The following is a 23,337-nucleotide window of genomic DNA, read 5'->3' as shown; positions in this document are numbered from 1 at the left end:
ACCAGTCTGTTAAAGGTGGCAATGTAGGGCAGGAGATCCTGATTACCTTGTCGTAAGGATAGCAGTTCGTTATCAAGGGCCTGTCCTTGAGAGTGTCGAGCGAACAATCTTTCCATGCTGGCCTGGAAGCCCTGAAAATTCTGGAGAATGGGATCATCCTGATTTACCAATGGAATAGACCAATCGGCAGCACTGCCACTGAGGTAAGAAAGTATAAAGGCTAGGGAAGGCTCCGGGTCTGCATAGAAAGTGTAAACGACATTGGTTCATAAAGACGGCATATTTCTTGGGATCCCCCGCAAAACGTTCAGGCGGGGCCAAAGGCATGTGTCCAGGTAGATTAATTTGTACCGGGTTATTCAAACCCATTGATGTGGAAATGTCTCCGGAATTAGGTAAAGGAGTGTGCCCTGCCTGGGTCTGTAATAACCTTTTGGCTAGGTCATCTGTTCTTTCCTTGGATAGGATCAGTTCTCTTTTGAGAGCGTTAGTCTCCTGGCGGGCTGAGTGCACCTCTGCCCGTAATTCCCCCAAAAGCTGGGCCAGCTGGTCAGTCTCGGAAGTCTCCATAGCGCCCGTGTGGGAAATTGTGGGTAGGCTTCGCGTTCTGTAACGCTCACCTGATTCCCACGGAGGCGCAGGTCTGGCTTCGAGTGCTGATGCTTCTTCAATGGTGAAGCGCAGGACTCTGTAGATGGACAGGAAGGGCCCCTCTACTATGGCTTCTCTGGTTCGCAGGAATATTCCCCTGTGCGTGAAAAGCGAGTATTACCTACTGACTGAGTTATGCTCAAGCCTCCCACTCTCTTCCAACCCTCCACGATACCCTTCCACGATTCCCCGTGAAGTCTCACCTTAGGGTCAGGAAGGATGAGCTCTCCATCCTGCTTCTGATGCAGGGGCGCGTTGAAACCCAGTTACTTCACTGGATTGAGGATTATGGGAGTTCAGGTAAGCTTGACTATTCAGGTAAGGCTCTGTAAAAGTTCTGTTGCAAGTCCAAGCTTAATAATAATGTTCATTGTCTTTTTCCCCTTAGGGGCCGGGGTTCGGAATGCCGGAGATATGGCGCCGACCCGAAGTGAAACATGCAGTTCCAGTAAATGACAGGTAAGTTCTGGATGAGCGCTCGGGTAATGTCTTTGCATTCGCTCATTCAATGTCTTTGTCTTTTTTCCCCAGAGGGGCCGGGGTCCGGAAAATGCCTGGAAGAGGCAAGACCCGAAATGAAATGGGAATGACCCAACAGGTAAGTCTTAGAAGGCAACCGAGCTTTTCCTATTCCCTTCCTTCTCTCACCTTGTTCTTGTCTTTTTCTCTCTAGGCTCTGGGAAGTGGCTGTGGATCCGCAGGATCGCTGCTGAAGATCGTGGCGTCCAGCATAGGTGAGTGAAATGCAGCGCTGCAGCGATCGTAGCGAAATGCTTTTAAAAATGATGTCTTCCTTTTCAGGATCGTCGGTGTGATGACTCCGTGGTGCTAATTTAGCAGGCAAGGTCTTTTGTCTCCCTTTGCAGGTGACCCAGGATACTGACAGGCGTGGCTGAGGTCCAGATGCAGGAGCCGACACGGTGAGCGTCCAGCTGCGAGGAGCAGAACAACGCGAAGCATGAGTTGCTGATCGGGTGTGGTTTAAATAGCTTTGGAAGAAGTTCCAAGTGTGTATCCTTCCACCGATCAGGTATGTATCCTTCCCCGACCACACCCGGGTGGAAAGTAGTCCCACAGGTAAAGTAGTTCCATTCAGGCTTCAAGAGGGCCTGGATGTGGCAGCATGATCTGCATCAGGTAAGTGCACATTAAAACACTTGAACACATGTCTAGCTTTATGAGACAGAGGTCCAACATGAGCCTGGTGCCTAAGGCGCCAGGACTGCGTCCAAAGGGCCCCAGCTTGGGCCCGCTGGCACTCCCCTGGGGGAAATGATGCCTGCCTCTGGGGTTGCTGGGTCGGACCTGGCTCCTTGGAGGTAGGCATCATGACAACATTTTGATGGTCTCCCTTTCAATGAACATGCCTTTGCCATGCTCTCCCATAGAAAAAACTTCTGCAGAATATGCTGTGAACATGTCTGACACAATTAAAGAACTAGCAAGCTTTTAATCAGCCTAATGAAAACACTGATTTACAATTACAAGGATAAGCCTTTCTGGTAAAATACACAATGTGTTAACACAGAGACTGTAAAAACGCTCTAGCATTTATCCACAGCTTATCAGGAAATATACAAAATACAGATATTGCATCCATGAAAGCATACATTGAGGTATTAATCAAAAGGCACCCACCACCCACACGTGTCGACATGGACTGGTGCATTTAGAGCTGTGGGCTGCAATCATGGGCCCTAAACCAAAGGTCCCTTTCACATGAAAATCAGGATTTGTAAACACTGACACAAAAACGGCTTTGCATGTGTGTTCGCAAGTTAAAGCAGTTTAAATGTAAAAGATGTACCCCTGCTAACATAAAAATGTCAGGGAAAAAGACTTGATGCATGTTGACAAAAAGTAATGTATATTATGTTTTGCATGCAAAGAAACCACAAACATTTGAGACGAAAAGCCCCATTTGTTTCCATGGAAATGTTTCTGTAGGCCAGAGGTAAACCCTTTTGCTGGCTGTGGGACACATGTCACAAAGAACACCCCTACTGCAAAGCCTGGTTTACACCCCCCCAACCACAGCCAGCTAGTTTACAACTGTTATAAAATGTGGCATCTGAAAGGTGTGGAAGAAGTGTCCTTTAGACTTGCTGTCTGTGCAGGACAATTTCTTTTGGACAATGAGGGCTACCTTTAAGGGAGGCTGAAACTCCAACTTCAATGAGACTCATAAAATCTCTGGTCCCAGGCTGGACCAGAGAGACAAATGGCTGGATGATGCAGAGATCCCATTTGCGGAACATACATATTTACAATTCATTTAAAAGGACTATTATAACTTAGGCCTTTTTTTTCCAGCAGCCGTAAGTCGGGTTTTCTTCATTTATGTGTCCATTTTTAGGTCATTTCAAGGTGATTTTGAAGATATGAAATTCATCCACCTATGACTCAGGGAACTGTAATGGCCATCTAAAATGGGTTTCTGGTTGATCTGAACATTTTCCAAATTTGGGAGTTGGTGAACAGGTGGAGGGTGAAATTAGAAATATGGGGAATAAAGTGTTTTTTTTTAACGATTATGATTTTTGTGAAAATGGCAGGAAATTGCCACACGGCCATGCAAAATATTGCAGAGCTGGTGGTCATCTTATTTAACTCCCCATGATTAGCTGAATCAGAATATATATATATATATTATGGCAGTTGCGAGTACAATTATGAAGTTTTGCCACATAACTAGATTTCTGCCAGAATATGACATCAGAACAAATGGTGATTACACATGGGAATTGACATATGCCTGCTCCAGACTCCTAAGCCAATCCATACAGATGGGCTGGAGTGGGAGTAGAGAGAAGGGTAACTGTCCAATCCTATTTGCGAGAACTCTTGCAGGGTACTCCACAAAGATTGTACACTTGATGATGTCATTGATGCTATATAACAGGGAATGCACCATGAGGAAGGGACAGAGCTGCTGAAATCTACCAACAAGAATGCTGCTGAAACTTTCCATCTGACAGCTGCAAGGACACACCAGAGGAGATTGCTGAGAATGCATCTGGGTGGGGCTGTCCATTTCTAGGAAAGGCTAAAAGCTGACAGGGTCCTATGGTGGAGAGCGGGAGGCCATCCTTGAGAGTGGAGTGACCAGACCACTGGCCTATCTTTCCAGAGGGTCCTGACATGCAACAGGCTTTTCTGAACTTTAAACAGAGGCTTTCTATGTAAGTAGAACTGAGCCCTGTGAAACCAAATGGTGGGGGACTCTATGGACCTTAAACCCTTCCCCTTTATAGTGGGCAGGTGGGGGGAAAAACTGTGTAGATCCTTAGCCTATTAACTACAAATATTAATTTACTTAACTTCCTTTGTCCGAACACTAGAGTGATTTTTGTTAAAATTTCAAAAATTAACGACACTCACTTCCCAATGTGTGCTGAAAAATAATAGCCTATAATTTAATTGGGTAATCTTATTTCTTCTATTGACCCCAACTTCTTTAAGGTAGAGGGGTGTCTTTGTTTTTAAATCAGTCCAATCTTTTTGTCCAACTTCCCCTAACACAGGCCTTTCAGCAGAGTGGCATCTGAAATCACACATTTTTCAATCATAGTTATTTTTCTGTTAGACTTCCCCAACCCAGACAAAAGTAGGGGGGTATCTGAAAAACAAACTGCTAAATCACCCTGTGTTTATTTTAAAGAAAAAGTATGGGTGAAATACTAATTGCCATATGCAATGACCCAAATTTGTAAACGAAACTGCTAGCTTTTAGGCACGCAGGAAAATCAAAATTGCACAGCGCTACTGCTATAAATTGTGTTCACTGATCAGCGCTAATTATTTCTTGAATTGAAATAGAGATCAAGTTTTTTGATTTGGGTTTTTTTCTTAACTAATTAGTATAATTGATTTATGTAACTATAGTTAATGGTGAGCTACAAAGAAGGTGGTGTGTGTAGTTTGTGTAATTTTTCTTAACATCTAATTGAAATAAACAAATATATTTCTTGTACACCGGCCTGGTTCTTGGCTCATTGGTAGCTCAGGGGGAGTGGTCCAAGGGGTATTAGATGAATTGGAGATAGGGCTGGAGTAAGGAGGGAAGGAACTCCCTGAATTGAGGGTGGCTTCTCAATAAACCGTTGCAGGGCACAGTGGGTCCCACTCGCCAAAGGGCGGGGACTACACATCCCTTTCTTTATGACAGTCTAGGTTGTCCAACTCCAGGCCTCAAGGTCTGGGATCCTAGCGAGTTTTCAGGATATCCCTAATTAATATTTGTGAGAAAAAATGTGCGTACATTTAGAATCATTGTATGCAAATTATCTCATGAATACTAATGAGGGGCATCCTGAAAACCCAACATGGATCTGGTCCTCAAGGCCTGGAGTTGAACAACCCGGTGACGTGCACTAGAAGAATTAGTACAGGCTAAATAACGCAGGCCTTATATGAAGTGCCCAATTTCATGTCCCTAATATTTTTATTGCATAATTCAATCAATCAGATATTTTATGACGGCAGTACCCCTTTTTTAAAAAGCTGCACTAGTGAAGGTATATAAACTTAACTTTGCAACCCAGTATATTGTAAGGGTGGGATAGAGAAAACATGAATTACATCACATTACAGAAGATATGTTCCTGGCTGCAAAGCTCAGTACTAAGGTGTGCTACCTTTTCCCTATACCCCACATCAGTATCTTTTATTTTTTGTTTTGTTTTTTTTCCACATCAGTATCCTAAAGCTAGAAAAAGGAATACCTTTTATGTAATATCGCCTAGCTCTCCTTGGTGAACAAACAACCATTTTGTTTTGTTAAACCCCTGTCTAAAATAGTTAATAAAAAGAAATGAACCAAGCTTCTCTCCTTAATATAACTAAAAAAAACAACAGTTACCACCGTCCTCCCACTCAGGGGACGGCTAGCCCCCGGGAGGAGTGCTAGAGGGACAGCCTTCATAGGAAGCCTCCCTGCTGCCCCCCCCCCCCCCCCCCCCCAGGGGTGAACAATGCCTCACGTCTCCTGAAGGAAGCAGAAGGGGCGTTCCCTTGGAACGGCACAAAACCTGCTCTGGGCTCAGGGGAACACTTAAAAGTCTGGGGCTGCAAAGACGTGTCCACTTTGCAGCCTCGGCAGCAGGGGTAGGAACGTTGCTCCATATCCAGAAGGCACTTCTTTTTTAATTCAGGAAGGCTCAGAGTTAAAGAGGTCTGGTGTACTACACGCCGGCCCTCGCCGGAGGCATTATGCCAACCAACACCTCCTCTGAAGGTTGGGCATCAGGCTCCCTGTCGGGAGGGTGCGTGGGGCACCTGTGGGCCACACCCGTGCTAAAAGAGGCTGCAGTATGGGGCTCAGCAGTGATAGCTTTGCAGCATTAGGGCCGCCTGTGCATCTGCAAGCGTGTGTTTTAATTATTGAATTTGCGCTGCACTTACGCCTGTTTCTCGCGCTTTAGGCCTCGCATTAATTTTTAAGAGCCAGTGGTCGGGGGCCGCAAAACCCATTGTTAATGGCAGCTGTGCCACCCCAATGGGGCCTGGGGCTTCGGTAAGCAGGGTAGTAGTGTGCTCTGGTCCGTATTTGATGACTGGGGCTGCTTCACCCGCTCTAATGTCGAATGCATTTGGTTTTCATGTAATATTAGAATACCATTTCGTAAACAATTGCACATGCTGTGCGACGGGCTTGTGACTGCATGCGCTTTCCCAACATTGTGGGGGAGGGGGTAGAATAAGGGAGAACATGGTCCTAGCACCCCACCGTGGTTCGCACTAATAAAAGTTGGGACCGCAGAATCTCTATAGTTACCATTTTGTTGGGCCCAGCAGCAATGGCAGTTTTCCAGGTGCAGCATGCTGAGGGGTGGCGGCGCCCATGCCGTATGTGCGTCTCCTGCGCACATTGTTGCCCTGAGGTGCGGGCACAGTGGCTTTCGGGCCACACGACTAGGACATTGCTATTAGTAATTGGTTGCTGAACCGCCCTGGGCTGCAGAGGGCATTGTACAGCCTCTTCGCTTTAGATGAAGGTTTCCGCTGCGTGGCGGCTTTCGCCCGCATGCTTGTTTCCAAGGGCTGAGGGGCATCAGTTGATTGGCAATTTGCATCACAGCGGCACCACAGGCTTCCCGGTTTCACAGTATTTCAATTTAGTTTTTTTTGTTGCCGCATGGTACTTTGCTTGTCAGGATTATGTGCTTGTAACAGGAGTGAGCGAGGAGCTGGCTGTGCATGGTGCCACAGGGTTTTTGTCACCATGGCGGTGTTGTAGGCTCCGTGGATGCCAGGACCTAATAGTAGTGGTATCAGGAGGCCAGGCCCCGACGGTATGAACACATAAAATAACTGATGCAGAGTCTGTTATGCAGGTGCAGTAACTGGCAAGCGGGAAGCCGATCGCCCCTTTTATTTGCATAACACACGTGACCACAGCTGTCACAACATATGGCGTGCTGTGGCCACGAGCCACACTCACATGATAGCACCGTAACGTGCTGCGGACTTAACATCCCATGCCAAGGGTATAAACCAGAATATGAACATCAACTTTATTTTCAACCAGCGTAGACCACCATAAACCAGTTCTACAGTTGACAGGTCCTCTTAGCCCTGACCACTCATGCTCAGTCCACGACGGGCACAGGGCTTCTGGACCTTTTTCTTTCGTCCCTTCCATCCGGCTGTCCCTTAGCCTTTGGCTTGGGCCTCCGGCTCTTGCCATGGGTCACCTTCTGGTATCTCTGGTTCCTACGCCATCAGGAAAAACACCTCTTTGGTATCATAGTCCCAGTCCAGTGAGACTATTGCTTACACCTGGTCTCTGAGCCCCTTAAATACTGATCCTCCCTGTTGGCCTCTTCTACCAGGAGCGCCACGGCCGCCTCGTTCCTGCGATTTCTCGATAGCTCTCCTTCCTTGCTAATTGAAACCTAGGAGGCTTGGCAGCACTTTGAGTAGTGCCCTACCTTGTGACACCGCCCACATTGCTGCCGGACCGCTGAACATGTCCCTGCATGTGGCAGCCCCTGCCACAGAACTGGCACGGTCGCGGTACTTCTTCCTTGTTTTTATTTTTGGAGCATGGCCCAAGCCAACCCCACAGCGGTCTTCTTTTTCTGTACTCTAACGGCGTGCACCTCCTCTAACTGCACCCCTTTCATGGCTGGCTCCATTTGGGTTGATCGGGATTCGGCCAGTTCCTGGGCCCTTGCTAACTCGAGGATGGGCATCAGCGGAATCCTGGGTTCTTTAAATCTATGGGTTCTCAGCTTGTTCGACAAGCACTTCTGAATTATTTGGCCACTTAGCTCCCCTTCTTCATTGACAAATATGCACTTCGCTGCTAGCTGGAGCAGCCTGGAGTAAAATGCATCTATGGACTTGTTGGCCCCCTGCGCTGCCTGCCAGAGTTGGAACGTTTTATAGTCTACATTGGCCATGGGGTCAAAGTAGTCCGACAGGGCTCTCCCCGCCGCTCGGTATGACCCGTCCTCCGGCAGCAGCCCTTAGTATAGCATATGCTCCTCCCTCCCAGGGTACAGTAGCAGTAGAGTCTTCTCTTTTGCGTCATCAATCTCCGCCACCGCCAAGAACATGTCCAGCCGTTCGAGCCAATGTGCCCAGCTTGGGCCTAACGTTGTAGGACTTGCTGTCATGTCCAACTCTGGCAGCAGGTGGCTGTGGAATGATGTGCCTGCGGATAGTACAGTGCCCCGGGGGCTTGGGCTGGGTGTCATGAAGTTGGGACACCCTGGTGGAGTAAGTCCAGCCCCATGGGCATCTGTCCCCCTGCCTATGTTGGTGAACATTGACCCCCGCAGCATACCGCTATTTCCTGACTTGGCACTGGCTTGTGCCCTTCTTCGCTGTCGAGCGCCTCTTGTGGCTGTCGGGCTAATGGGTGTAAAGATGTTCTGGTGAGGGCACTGTGTTTGGTCCCTCTGCAGGTGTGGACTACGGAGCTGTCCCGGTGCGTGTTGTCTCTGTTTTCGCCCCTGCCGCACAATCACTCTCCAAGTGAGAGCTGCACAGACAGAGCTGATGGGGTCCCCTGTGCCTCTTTCCTTCCTCCTGCTCTCCTTCCTGCCAGGGGCGCTGGGAGGGCGGCTGTCATGCCTCGCCTCTCCTCACAGGTCGACCAGGGCTGGTGCCTGCCGCTCCTCTGACCCTACAATTTCTGCCCCCTGCCCCCCACCCTCCTGACTGCCAGGGTTGATGGGAGGTGGGGGGGAGAGGGGTGGCTGGCGTGTTTCACCTCAGTTCACCACCGACCAGGACTGCTGCCTGCAGTTTCTCTTCCCCGCTGCATGAGCACTCTGAGGGTGAGCCGCGGCAGGGATCAGAGGCTACCAGCATTTGTTTCCTGGCACGCTGCGCCACACAAATCCTCCTTTACAAGCCCCCACCCCTGGGGATACAGGAACCATCTCCCTCCTCCGGAGGCCTCCTGACATGCCGGGATGGCCGGGCTGCGTCGCGGGAGGTATCCGCTGCCAGGAGCTCATACACACACACTCACAGTCGCACACTCTCTCTCTCTCTCACACACACACACACACACACACACACACACTCTGATCCTCGTCACCAGTTGTTGTAGGGTCAGGGGAGGCGGGGCCCCGATGCTAGTGGTCTGGGAAGCCGGGCCCCAACGATAGTGGTCTGGGGAACCAGGCCCTAATGCTATGAACACAAAATAACCGACGCAGAGCCCGTTATGCTGGGGCAGCAACTGGCGAGCAGGAAGCCGCTCACCCCTTTTATTTGTATAACACACATGACCACAGCCGTCGCAACATACGGCACGCTGTGGTCCCGAGCCACACTCACATGACAGCACCGTAACGTGCTGCGGACTTAACATCCCATGCCAAGGGTATAAACCAGAACATGAACATCAACTTTATTTTCAACCAGCGTAGATCACCATAGACCAGTTCTAGAGTTGACAGGTCCTCTTAGCCCTGGCCACTCATGCTCAGTCCACGACGGGCACATTCCTTTTTAATTTCCAAGTGAGTGTATTTCATGCAACAGGCATCCATGCTTGGCTATGCAGCGCTACCATTTTTTGACCAGGTTTTTTATAAAGGGAGATGCATCTGAGGCTGTGGCGGAGAAGAGATAAAACTGGAGGCAGAGTTGAGATACATGCAGAGGCCGAAAGGCCATGAGGAGAGGCCTTTGTTTTTACAAAATGTGCACCTGTGTGCTTAGGTATAGATGTTCGGTGCATTCCAAGGACTGTTCTTTCTGAAAATGTTTTTCAGGATTACTAATGCTATTGCATATTGCGCAATGCCGCCTGCACCATGTTTTTACGAGCAGTGCATGTTTGTCTGATGCTTTGCCGCACCAGCGTATACATGCCAACATTCTGTGACCAAAAATCTGTAGGAATCTTAAAGTTTCAAAAATAATTCGGCGAGGAGGTAATAGAACGCGTCAGCAGCCCATTGTCATTGAACAAGCCCGCAGCCGCGGGTGCATTTAATGACAATGAGGCGCCTGCCATGCCTTCTGCCACTACGCCAGCTCTTGGGAGTCCTTGAAAGACTCTTCCGAGCTGGTGTGGTGGGGGGTTAATGGTGCCTTTTGTCAAAGGCACCTGCGGCGGAGTGGTGCATTAAGCCCACCGCTGTGGGCGTCTTTTACATCAAAAGCCTGCATGCCGCGCCTTCTCCTGCTACGCCAGCTCAGGGGAGCACTTGAAAGACTCCTCCTCTATTTTGTCGCCATTCATTTGAATGGGGCATCTTTTCTTCAGAGGACATGTCCCCCCCCAACATTTTCAGCAAAGTTTCTCCACTGACTGTTGCTTATAGGATAATTGTGGCGGAGTGGGCTATATACGTAATGTAAATTAGATTGCACTGGGTGCCTTTTTAAGCATCTGGCAACGCTGGCACAGTACATCGCACAATGCATGAAGATTTTGGCAACAAGGAAAAGGTCTTGGAAGTTTTGCAGTGAAGTTTGCTTGCAAGAAAAGGACAGACCCAGATGACTTCGTACTATGACGAATGCCTGGGTGAAGAAAGCAACTGTTATACCATCTGAATGTCTTGCAATAACATGAATGTTTTGTGCTATCACAGGTAGAAAGATATATTGCAAAAACAGAGGGCCGTTTCAGGTCGGACATGACACAGAAGCACAGCCGAAATATCTTGTTTTTTCTGTTTCAAAACTCACTGGAGAAGGAAGTTGCCACATCACTAGTGTAAAGAAGTTGACCTCAAGGAAACTGTATGTGTAAAGTCCAAATAATAGTGCATGGTTCTGGAATGTTTTATGCAACCGTGATGGACAATTGCACGATATACACGTTATAACAGCTAATGTTTACTCCAATCATCACAGGTTCATTCTGAATGACAAGAGAAGGGTCTCCAGACATGTTCGCCAGCATTGAGGGTAGCTCCAATCAGCGCCAGTGGCACGATTTTGAGGATGAGGCCGAGATATGGGCACTCTTTCAAGAGAGAGTGCACAGCAAGGGTAAAGGTAGGGCAAAAAGGTGCTGGAGGAGAAGCATGAGGTGCCTACACACAAGCAGGTAGTTAAAGCGCAGACCTGCCCACCCATCCTGATAGACACCCCGCCGCCGACAGTGATGCCCATCAAAGAGCAACCAAAAAGAAAGAGGGCAGTACGTCAACCTAGGGGTAAGGCAGCCGCGGCAAAGATACAGGGGCAGTTGTTCTTGCAGGTTGTGGGAGATCCCGCACAAACCCTTTTTTGCAGGACAGCTGGAGGAACTGCAGACAGGTAATGAGTTGGGAAATGGGGCAATAAGTGGAGCAGTTGAGCTGCCAACATGTAACGAGTTGGGAAATGGGGCTATAGGAAGGGCATTTGAAGAAATGCTGAGGATGTTGCAGGGAGTTGTGCAGCCACCGAAGGAACTGCAAGGACAATTTGGGAGGGCCCCCCAGTGCCTGGTGCAACCGTGGGGATCATGGGGGCACTGACCATTCTGAATGCAGTGGGACTGTCTGGCACAACCGCGGTCACTTAAGCATCATTGCAGCAACAGGTTGTCACAGGATTGGGTGAGTTTAGGGGACAAGGTGAGAAAGGGGGAGTAGCCCCGACATTGGTCCGAGTTGTTCCCACACCACAACAGTCAAATATGATAGCAGGGGTGCACGGACCCACTTTAAATGTTGAGGGTGGGCCTGACATGGGGGGTTTGCAGGCGGGAACATGGAGTATGGTGCAGTGCAGCCCCCTTGTGACCATCGCCCCACTGCTGTCAGACAGGTCTACTCTAGTGTGACACATTCCCAAGCAGGTTAAGGAGCGATTATGGGCGAGGGAAAACGTTGACATATTTTCTTTGCTAAGCACAAAAAATGGACCAGTGGATCGGGATGGCACACTTCACTATTTCAATTCAAAGCAACATTTTATTCAATTAATCCACAAAATACATGTGTCTATATATAGACATTAAAACATTAGAAAACAATACTCTAATCTTGCACAACTCAGGCATCCAAAAACTCTCAATCCTTTATTCATACTACTATACATAAAACCTGGATGGCCAATTCAACAATGTGTAGTCACAATCTGGTCCTACACAGATCTTTACAATTACTTATTCCACTTCTATTCATTCTGATCCTGTCCTTGCTGAGAGTGGCAATTTGCAGTTTGTTTTATAATTTACAAACAGTTTGTGAGGTCGTCAGTCAGTCATTTGTTGTGCTTTGTACTATACCTGAAGGACCAGGGTTCAGATTGCAGGTATCCCCTTTATTTAAAGATATTTTCTTTGCTGCCAGTAGAGATGGAGGGACGATATTACTGTGAGCAAGGAGAAAGATAAGAGGCAGAAGAGAAATAAGGCAGAAGAGAATATAGCTAACTGGATCAAGGCATTTTCTTTCTTGGCAGCAGTAATGATGGACATTTTTCCTGAGCAGGGGATTGTGTTGTGAAAATATAGGGACACTATCGTCAATGAGCAAAAGAGGTATGGCTTCACAGGTTCGGTAGATTAAGACCAGGATTTTAGATCCAAGATGGCGCTGCTTCCTGATATGACATGGGACCAAAAGTACATGGATGGTTGGGTGTCATACAAGGGTGGGGACAGGGGCAGCCTGGAGAAGAGGGGAAGGTCACACGCAGAGCGTGGTTTGGTAGGAAGGAGCACAGACAGAGAGGGAGCTGGTGGCCCTTTCGTCATGGACCCCCGGCACCAAGGGGAATGGAACAGGCACACAAGGCCAATCCGCACGGTAATGGCTCAAGACCAAAAGAACATTTGACAACTTGTGTAGGTTATTTAATGGGGGAGTCAAGCAGTTGGGGTACAAAGTGCAGATTCCCCCACGAATGATCCAAGTGTGGGGGAGGACACCGAGCGGCCAAATGTTACAGGTCTGATGGGGGAGCAGGGGTACAGGGCAACACAGAGGTGCTTGATAGGCCCAAATGGGAAAAAGGCCCCTCCACGGTTTACAGACTAGTCCTGCATGAATTTTTAAATGCATATCCGAAGGACAAAGATGGTTTCCAAATACCTTATGAGGGGCCGCTGATGGTGAGGGTTTCAAAGAATGTGCCTCAGCATTGAAACAGCTTGCAGTGGTTAAAGAGAAGATAAAGAAAGAATTGGAACTGGGCATGGTGGCAGGCCCCTTCACCTCCCTCCCCACCCAATTTCTTTGTTTGCCCTTTGGGCATTGTTCCCAAGAAGGAGCAGAGGAACTTCAGGAGGATACATCACCTATACTGCCCAAAATAGGACTCGGTCAACGACTGGCTTCACCCTACGCACTGCTCAGTGTACAATGTCTCCTTTGACCAGGCCATGGACCTAGTGGCCAGTACTGGCAGAGGGGCCCTGCTGGCCAAAGTAGATATTGGATCTGTGTTCTGGCTCCTGCCAGTGCACACAACAGTTTCCACCTACTAGGGTTTCAGTAGGAAGGCAGGCTTTACATTGAAAAGTGTATGCCCATTGGCTGCTCGGTGTCCTGTGCATTCTTTAGGGCTTTTAGTAATTTTTTAGAGTGGGCTGTGCACAGCGAGGAGCGGTGGGGAAGTATCATCCACTACCTAGATGATTTCCTTTTCATGGGTAAGAAGGGGTCTGGTGATTGTGCGCACACGCTGGCATCCTTTCATAGTCTGATGGCCAGGATGGGTATCCTGCTGGTACCGGAAAAAACGCAGGTCCCTATTGAGTTTATAACTTTTTTGGGCATTGAAATTGATACAACAAAGGGCACTTGCAGATTAAACGGTGGAGGGACTAATTAGCGAACTAGACAACAACCTCTCTAAAGGCAAGACCACCTTGGAAAACGTCCAATGGCTGCTTAGTAAATAAAATGGTGCCTCCATTATTTAGGTTTGCTTTTGCTCTGTCATTTTGTGTGGCTTTCCGGGTCAGCAAACTGGTCACAGCCAGCAAAGATAATCAGTCAGAGAAGGCCCTGATAGCAGGGGATGTAGCCTTTACCATCACAAGTACCGTACGTAGAGGGGCTGAGGATCAGGTTTCAAAAATCTAAGACAGATAGGGAGGGGAAAAGAAAGTGGGTCACCTTGTTCTGGTCGCCCTGCAGGGACAACTGCCCTGTTCAGCTAATGAAGCTTCATCTGGCCAGCAGGGCTCTGCGGGGGTGCACACTTACAAGTTCATGACAGTTGAGCCCCGCTGACTATTTACCAGTTTCGCAAGGTTTTATCAGCCACCCTAAGGAAAGAGGGAAACCATGGCAAGGGCTGGACCTCCCACAGCTTTAGGATGGGGGCCACCACCACAGCCTTCTTACAGGGGATGCCTTCGCCAACAATTCAGAGCATGGGTAGATGGGATTCTGACCGCTATCGGAGGTGGCAACCCAACACACCCTTTGAAGGGTTAACAATGATAGGTCCAGCAGTAATTTTTATAGTAATGGTAGAGGTGCACTGACGACCTTTGCTTTATTGCAGAAGGAATGTATGCTACTGTCCATTGTCCTATGGTGATGTTTAATAATTTGTGACACGTTTCACTGTATCGGCAGGTGGCGTTTTGTGATTTATGGGGCACTTGTTTGTGTCACGGGCTGAGAGGAGAGTGCAGCAGTGGAATAGGGGGATGAAAAGCACAGAAGTTGTTTGGTTGGGCACACTGGGCAGGAGTTGGCATTCATTGTTGTGGACAGGCCCTTGCAATTGAGGACAGCACCCGACATTTTAGTTTTGCATTTTGTCTGGAACGATCTCGCAACTTTAGGGTGGGGACGTCAATTGGCAGAGATGCAGGTGGCATTGAGGATCTTGGCACAACAGCTGCCAGGCACAGACATTATTTGGTCTGAAATAGTGTCCCAGCAGCAGTGGCGGGGGCGCCCTCTCCAATGCTACGATGGAGAAATCTAGAAGGAGGTTAAACAGGAGCATGGAGAAATGTGCTAAAGGAGGAGGACTTAGATGTATTAGGCATTGGTTACTGGGGCAGCAGCAGGAGCATTTTGAGCGTGATAGTGTACACCCGACCACCAAAGGGCAAGACATTTTTCTCATACAAATAATTTGGTCATTAAAAGGTTGGGTGCGAGTAGGTTCATAGGGTGAGTATGACTTACTGTTTGGGTCCAGCTGGGAAGCCACCCCCAAAGCGTTGCAGAGTTACGGGCTGGTCCCAGCACTGTTTTGGCTGTGAGCGGTACCCGATGGCAGCGCTCGAGCCAGGTTCGGGGTTCGACGGGCACTGACTCCCTTACGGACAGATGAGATTCTGCAGCAACTGAATGCAGTGGTCCCGGGTTTATTTGCTCCAAGCAAGGGCATAGGAGCTACTGCCTGGCAGATGGTAACCAGAGGTGGATGTGCGCTACTTTACAAACCGGAAGTGACATGGGTCACCTGAGGACAATAAAATACTGGTGAAAGCCTGGGAAAGCAAAAGGGCCACCTTAAAATGTCCTGAAGGCCATTGTGCTAAAGGAGGCTGGGACCGCCCCCCAATTTTTGTTTGTTGACTCCAATCAGCAGTGATCTGCTGTTTCCAAAAAGTATACATTGTCTCTGTGGTCATTATTTTGAAAGTACTTATGGCCTCTGTGTCTGTGGCGGGAGGCCAAAGTAGGGGATGGCCCTGCTATGCAGGATTCCCAGACATTGAGGGAGCCTCCATAGCAAGGGCCTAGGATATCCTGACACATTGGCCACCACCAACACGCTACCGGGGCTTCTAAAAAGCGTGAAAATGCAGCTGGTTCTGAGTCTGCCTAAACACTTAAGAGCACTGCAAGTCATACATGACCTTGTCACACACGGTAAAGGCGCCTTCAAGTGACATGATATTGGGTGACATACTCTGCATATGTTTTTCCTAGGCGTAACGTCGGGTCACAGTTTTGGTGCAGTGATCACTAATGCGGATCAATGTAGGCACGCACGCGCCAGTAACACACATGGGTCTATTCTTGCATTTGAGTCAGGGGTCCCATTGCTATGTGTACAAATGACTCATAAAGCACGAACTACAGTGAAAAGGCGGAAATCCAACAGAGAACTGCGCAGCAGCAATATGCAGAAAACATTATTTCATAGAATAAAATGAAAAACGCTCCAATTTTGTGAAGCGCTACATGCTCCCCTAAGAATGCACTCTCACACTGTGTTGGAGCACGCATTTGTCCACCGCAACAGCATCACTGTGTGTGATTTATTATTAACCACCGTGTGCAGGTTTGATTTGAAAATCAGCGGCCATGCATAGAAAGGGTTTTAAATTGCCACGCACGCATCGGAGTCACACTGTTGCGACTCACAACAACGCACACGTTGCATCGCTGGTTCCGTGCGTGTTTACACCAAAGAGCAGGCAGGTGGGAAACAGATTGGGCAACAACCTTACCCCTCCACCAAAGCCCCCTCCTACATAAATGCCAAAGCAGGTGAAGGTGGGCATTATTCAAAATTGTGCCAGATCATGAAAGCCGATGTCAACGTCGCCCTCGAAAGTAATTCTCATGTGATCATTTCAGAAATGCATGTCTATCCTGCAGCGAGTGCCCAAAAGTCACCGAGGTGCCTTAAGTGGGCCTGTAAATAAGACTGACGTTTTATGGCCTTCTGTTTACTGACAATTCTCTAAATCCTGTAAATTACAATGAAATAGCGCATACGAGTCTCCTTTCACGTGTTACGCTAATTGTGAAAGGGACTGTCCTGACTGTACATAGAACATATTTGCATACAATTATCATCCAAATGAAGTTGGTATTCATTGAATGGACCTCGAAAGGATGAAAGGGTGGCCTTGCCGGTATTCGAACCTGCCGATCACACAGATTGCAGCAGCTAGGCTCAACCCGCAGAGCTATCTAACCAGCATTCCAGATTGTATTTGTTTTCATTGTGGGTGCTTATTGAGCAGGAATTTAGCTAACCTACATTAGATGGTTACCAAGGGAAAGGCAGCATTCCCAGAAATTAAATGGACGGAAGGTGGGCAAGAAAGTGTGACTTACACATATGGGTTTCTTTCATGTGAGAGGTCGGCTTAACTGGGACAAAAATAAAGCCAGAGCAGCATTAACTTTGACTCACATTTGCCAAATCGAAATTCGTGAATTTTGTAGATATATTCTTCGAGCGTGATTGTTTTTCAACCCATTGAAACACGTTTTGTGAATAAGGCAGGCCCTTTGAGTTTTACAAGGGGATGCATTTTAAAGAACATAGAGGCCCCACTGCCATTGGTCAAAGCTATCCCCTGCATGCATGGTGCACCACTCATCAAAACTATCCCCTGCATGCACGGTGCACCACTCATCAAAGCTATCCCCTGCATGCACGGTGCACCACTCATCAAAGCTATCCCCTGCATGCACGGTGCACCACTCATCAAAGCTATCTGCTGCATGGTCCAGCACTCATCAAACCTATCCCATGCATGGAGCACCACTCATCAAACCTATCCCATGCATGGTGCATCACTCATCAAACCTATCCCCTGCACGGTGCACCACTCATCAAAGCTATCCGCCCAGCGGTGCACCACTCATCAAACTAGCTCTTGTCGATCCACATCCGGGCCACGCTGCCGTGTTGCGCTGGCCCTTCTGCAATGTCCTATTGCCCTGGCCCTGTTTCTTGAACGAAAACGTGTGGCATTCATGTCAACAACTACACGTCGGCAACGGGGGGAGGTTTGCTTTTGGTTGACAACGGCTGTGGCCATTAAAGAAGAAAGATCAAGGTCTGTTAGATCAAGGTCTCCGGGGGCTGCTGTCACCTTCAAAGCCCACGGGGCAGGCGACTTTATGCGCCTGCCCCATATAAGGCGACTGCCTGTAAAACGCGTCCTTTGAGACAGGTCTTTTTTTTACTATTCTTATAATGTCAGGACTTTGAACAATCGCGGACAGCCGCACTGCTCCCGGCGGCACTGGTGGGAACCGTGTATTCCGTTTAAAGCCGTTTAATCGCCCAGATGCTATAAACCAAGAATCAGGGACGTGGCTTAACCCATGAAAGAGACCCGTCCGCATATTTGCTTTTAAAAGTTAGCCACCTGTCCGGGACGAAATGCTTCCTGGGTGCTGGGGTCACATCAAAGCACATGCACTGCATTCTCGGTGGGCTGCCTAATGCACGCCCAGCTGCTCATGGAGGGTTTTAATGGGGCAGCGCTTTGAGGTTGGCGTGGGTAATACCTTTGCACTAGTCAGAGCCTTTGAACTGGCTCAGAGGCATGTGATCATTGGAACAGCAGAAAAGGTCGAGGGCCTGCCCTGCCTCATATAGTGCCTGCTTGCGTCATGTCCCGCTGAGAGAGACGCACACCGCTCCCACACGCTCGTGGACGGTGTCCGGGCCTTTCAACATTTTCATCTGGTTCCTTCACATCAGCCATTTTTTTTTTACAAAGAATGGTTTAGAGCTCATCTGCTGGCATTTGGGGCCTGATTCACAGAACGTTTTCCTATGGGTTTGCGCCATTATGAAACGCTTCCGTGAATCAGACCCTAAGTGTTTTAAACTCCCTGCTGGCTGTCCGGGCGTCTCGTGATAATCAGTGGCTCTTAACCATATCTTTGACTCCATTATAATGTATGCACCCCACGGGTGAATCAGACTCGTTTCGCTCTAAGCAGGGGGACCCCCAACCATCATGTTGAAACGGAACCCACACATCTTCATCCGGACCTGCGCGTTTTGGTCTGCACTCACACTCAACAGCCTCTCTCTTCCCATGCCCAGTGCAGCGGTTGGATTCACTGTCCAACAAAGGGCTGCGTGTCAGAGGCCAAAGCGGGGTCACGGTGTACATTCGCATGGACATATGAATGCACGCGGTCATCCAATGCTCATACCGTGACCAGGTTAATGCACGGCCCTCTGGTGTGATTGGTGAGCCAGGAGGAGCCCCTCTGCCCCCACACCAAGTTTCAGGCGGAGGGGAACTACATTCCCCTTGGATGCGCGGCACGGTGAGATTCCGAGGTAGTGCCTGGCCTCGCCCCCGTCCTATCGCGCAGCTTCTACTCAAGGTGAATCGGGGTCTCTGTGAGGTGGCGCGGGCGGGGTCTGAGTGGCAGTGGCGTCGCTATGGGGGGTCTGGGGGGCCGCCCCCCTGTGAATCCCTGTACCCCTCTAGTGCCACCCTACCTAAGACGAGCAGTGACCATGTTCTCCCCCTACTTTTGTCTGTGCCCCCCTACTTTTGTCTTTGGCCCCCTCTGTGCCCCTCCTAAATTTGATTCCTGGCGACGCCACTGCTGAGTGGCCGGTCGCATCCACTATCAGGGCGAAAGCATCATAAATACCAGGAAGGGTGAGATGAACCTGAAAACAAGAGCGTGGCCGTGCATGGGGAAACATGAAACCACACACGTGTGACTGGAAACCCTTGGACGTTGAGTATTCTGGTTTTGGGAAGCCCAGAGAGTGGGGTCACCATTCACCAAAAATCAAATCGCGCGCCCGTGCTGCTCTGGAGAGGGCCCAGCACGAATGGTCTGGGGGAGATTTAAATAACAGCCCCTCGAGAAAACTACACTAACATGAAAACTACCCGGAGCATGCACAATACTCCCCTCCGCCCCCCAATAAACAAAGGGCGGTGCGGCATGACGAGTCCCCCGTGGCAGTTTGATGACATGTCACTTTGTAGGCAAGGTAGATTTGACCTCTGCCACTTGCACAAGGTACTTTAAAATGGACGTTACCACAAATATTTCCAAAAACGCGTTTTGTGGTTTTAAATTTCGAATCTTGTTTGCAGTATACTATATGCATAGAAGGAGTTTTTTTATGGCCGGGTCTGTGTTTTGTCAGAGGCTGGTGCCACCCGCACATAAACAGACAAGAAGGTGAAACCATTTGGGGGGGGAAGGGGATCATGGAAGTGGGGGTTGTTAGAGACCTAAGTGAAATTAATCCCATGCCTGGTTGCGGAGTCTTGTTGTAAGAGTCCCGCTCACAGAGCACCCTTGTATTCCAGAACTGTCACAGAGGGGGTGAACACCGCACAAATGAGCCTCCCAACGAGGGTGCAGGCCGGGGTGACGCACCTGGCACCGGAGGAGGGAGGCCGAGCACTCACCGCTGGTCATTTCATAGCCGAAGACCTGGAAGGGGGAGGCCGCGAGGCCCTCGCCGCCGCCGGGCGCGGAGCAGTTCCACCTCTCGTGCCGGAACTGCTTCCTGCACTCCTGGATCCCCAGCCGCGCGCCCTCCCGGATGCTGGACAGCAGGTAGGGCTTCCTTTTGCACAACTCCCTCTGCCTGGCGCTCAGCGGCAGGTTGGCGCACCCCAGCTTCTCTGGCACCCCCAAAGAGGCAATGCCCAGCCACCTGCAAAAGAAACGAGCCCGCTGTTAACCATATCCCGGGGTCAGACTCAGGGCAGCCGCTGTGCTCGAGGACAACACGAGGTGAAACAAGTGGCACAGAGAAGCCGAAAACAAACAAAAACACTCGGCCTGAGAAGGGCAAGGTTACTCACATCCAGTTCCCCTGGGAGCAGCAGGGGAAGAGGGCCAGTAGGGCGGTTATCAAGGCGCACAGGCGCGGCAGTCCAAGCGGGGCTCCCTCCTCCATGGCGCGGACAGTAGCTCGGTGGGGGACAAAGCGCGCCCCTTGCCAGCAGGCACAGATAGATGGGTTCTGTATTAAAGATGAATTCACAAAATACCACACGCTGCCAGGCTCGTCTTCCTTATGTTGCTGTCATTTCTAGAGTATATTTAAGTGTACAAATAGTCCTGGGGTAGAGGCCTGGGGAAAAAGCAGGTCGAAACAGTTTGGAGAACGTCCCTTCAGTGTAAGGTGAAAAAAGGTTTCTTTCCTAATTATCCATCCCAGACCACGCAGCACCAAACCCCACCGAGCAGCGCCAGCTCCCGATTGGCTGAACGAATGTGGATGGATTATGTGGATTCGATGCCATTGGTCAGTGCTCTCACGGCCCGACGCGGCTACGGATGGCAGTGAGAAAACTCTTGATGTGTTGGTTGTTGACGCGCGCCCTGCCTAGAAGAGCACCTTTTCTTGGGGAAGAGGAGCCTGAAGCAATCACAAGCCATTGTGGGCACTAGATGAAACGCTGAAGCCAACCCAGTCGCTAACTAGAAAGAGCAGATAGGATTTCTGTGGCAGCTGCGCAGGCTCAACTGAACCACCATTCTCAATAATGCAAACCGCCGAGCTGCTGATATGCATTGTCCGCCGGCTGGTCATTTGCACCCCATTTGCGGCATTTTTTAGTAAATTACGGTCTACCTTCAGGTGGGAATAAAATTGCATTAACCCAATTTTGCATCGGTAGGAGGGACATTTTCGTATTGCCCAGAACATATATACGCGCATAAGAATAATCTATTTGAATGAAAACGAACTCAATCTCCCAAACAAAGACCCCCGGAGGGGTGGTCGATAGTTCAATAAGACACGCGCTCTCCCCGGGGAATATATTTAAAAAAATATAATTCTGTTTAAGCAGTACATGGATACAGTAGGGCACATTCATTAGTGCTGGACTTCAGCAGACACAGTAGTGAAGGAACAGAAGTTTCAGACACATGCACACGTCTACCTAATACGTGTTAATGCTATCCACGTTGCGCACAGTACGTTGCATGAGGTGTTAAACAATGACTTTTGGCACAGCCCAACTAGTCGCAGGGCGCTGGGGCTAGAAAGACTGAGCAACTTGTCGTCGCTTTCAAAGACCGTTCTTTACCGCATGAGCAGGCGGGAGTGCCAGGAGGAGCAGGATACCAGATGCGCGCGCACTGCTGCAGGCCCAATAATATCTCAAGACACACCGCGCAGGCTGAAAACGGCCACCTGAAAAAGAGAGCGGTGCGAAGTTTTGGATAGAAAACGGCAGACTACACTGCTGAATAAATATAGACTGCAATTATTTCAGGGTAAAGCGGCGCGCCCAGACCGCCTCAAATACAATAATTGCGTCATTTTGTTTATATGAATGCTGAAACATGGCACCCAAAATAAATGGATTGTATGTTTTATGGGAGTAAAACGGCTTTCCTAGCCCACTCTAATATTTTCATCACACTATTTAGGGGTGCAACGGAGGGAACAGCCTGGCACACATATTCTGGTTACTTTTTTGTTATCAAAAGGTGGGACCACATACCCCAAATATACAGATTGCATTACATTGCTTCAAAACTGCCACAGCAGCCCAGCACAACATGGATTGCGTAATTTAGGGGTGAAATCGCAGACCAACCAGTATCGCATTCAGGGATTGCATTATTTTGGGCAAAATGATGGGACCAGCCTGAAGCAAGAGGGGCTTTCAAATTGTATTTATTCCTTTATGCTTTGGTTAAAATTAAACGTTACTTAAAATACCTATAATTTATATACAAATATAGATATATTCATCACTTCATAAAACATACAACATCAAATTAAGAAGAATAGATAGACAACACTATAATTTTAATTAATCCTATTCAAAATATATTTACAAAATTGTATGAAGCTAATCGTGAATGAAATCTGGTAACCTTGTAATAGCCTCTCACAGAAAACATCTGAGTTTAAAACCTCAATGTTGTGTGCATAATGTGAAAAGTGAACAATCAGTTTCTGTTGGAAGGTGGGACAGCGTGTGATCAGATGCTTTAGTGTTCCGGGTGTACATGCTGCATCGCAGCCCCTACATTAACGCTTCCCTTTAGGAATGTCCCTAAATAGGCCCACTCTTACTAACGTGGGCAAACAATGTAGGGCCTGATTCATGGAAAATTTAGCACAGTGCAAAATGGCTTTGCACTGTAAGAATTGGTGCAAAGTCACTTTGCACTGCAAAAATACACCTTGCACCGCTCTTTGAATCATGATGTTTGTTGGCAGTGCAAAGTGACTTTGCACGGCGCTAAAATCTCCATGAATCGGGCCCTCAATCTTAGAAAATGGCCCTTGGAAAATAGAATACAGAAATTGAATTGCATATTTCAGCAACAATCCCAATTTGCAATCTATGTATGGATATTGGGAAGCATAATTTAGGATCCTTTGTTCATTCTTAATCCATCGATTTTCGTGGAGTCTTTTTTTTCAAAATCTGTGGGATTAAGCTGTCCTTTCCCACATTATAGTTTAACTCCTTGATAGTAGCTTCACAAGTTTTCATGAACAACGCCAGTGAGGGAATTGCATGGTCCTCATGAGCTCTTGCCAAAACCTTCATTAAGGAACCATTGGGAGCCAGTACAA

The 23,337-nt window shown here is 48.6% G+C and overlaps 1 protein-coding gene across 1 annotated transcript in view; it reads right to left on the bottom strand.

The window, feature by feature from the left end:
• WNT16 (Wnt family member 16) overlaps positions 1-20,888 on the bottom strand; it is a 205,662-nt gene extending 184,774 nt beyond the window's left edge. Inside the window, exons 1-2 of the mRNA XM_069629080.1 lie at positions 20,591-20,888; positions 20,189-20,439 (exon numbers count right to left, since the gene is read on the bottom strand). Of these exons, the coding sequence (XP_069485181.1) occupies positions 20,189-20,439; positions 20,591-20,685 (346 nt within the window). The 5' untranslated portion in view covers positions 20,686-20,888. The remainder of the gene's footprint in view (positions 1-20,188; positions 20,440-20,590) is intronic.
• Positions 20,889-23,337: the final 2,449 nt, after the last annotated feature.

The sequence above is a fragment of the Ambystoma mexicanum genome, chromosome 12 (assembly GCF_040938575.1).
Source record: "Ambystoma mexicanum isolate Mex_15411 chromosome 12, UKY_AmexF1_1, whole genome shotgun sequence".
NCBI lineage: Eukaryota > Metazoa > Chordata > Amphibia > Caudata > Ambystomatidae > Ambystoma > Ambystoma mexicanum.
Note: the sequence above shows the minus strand (reverse complement) of the source record. Positions and strands in the feature narration are given on the sequence as shown.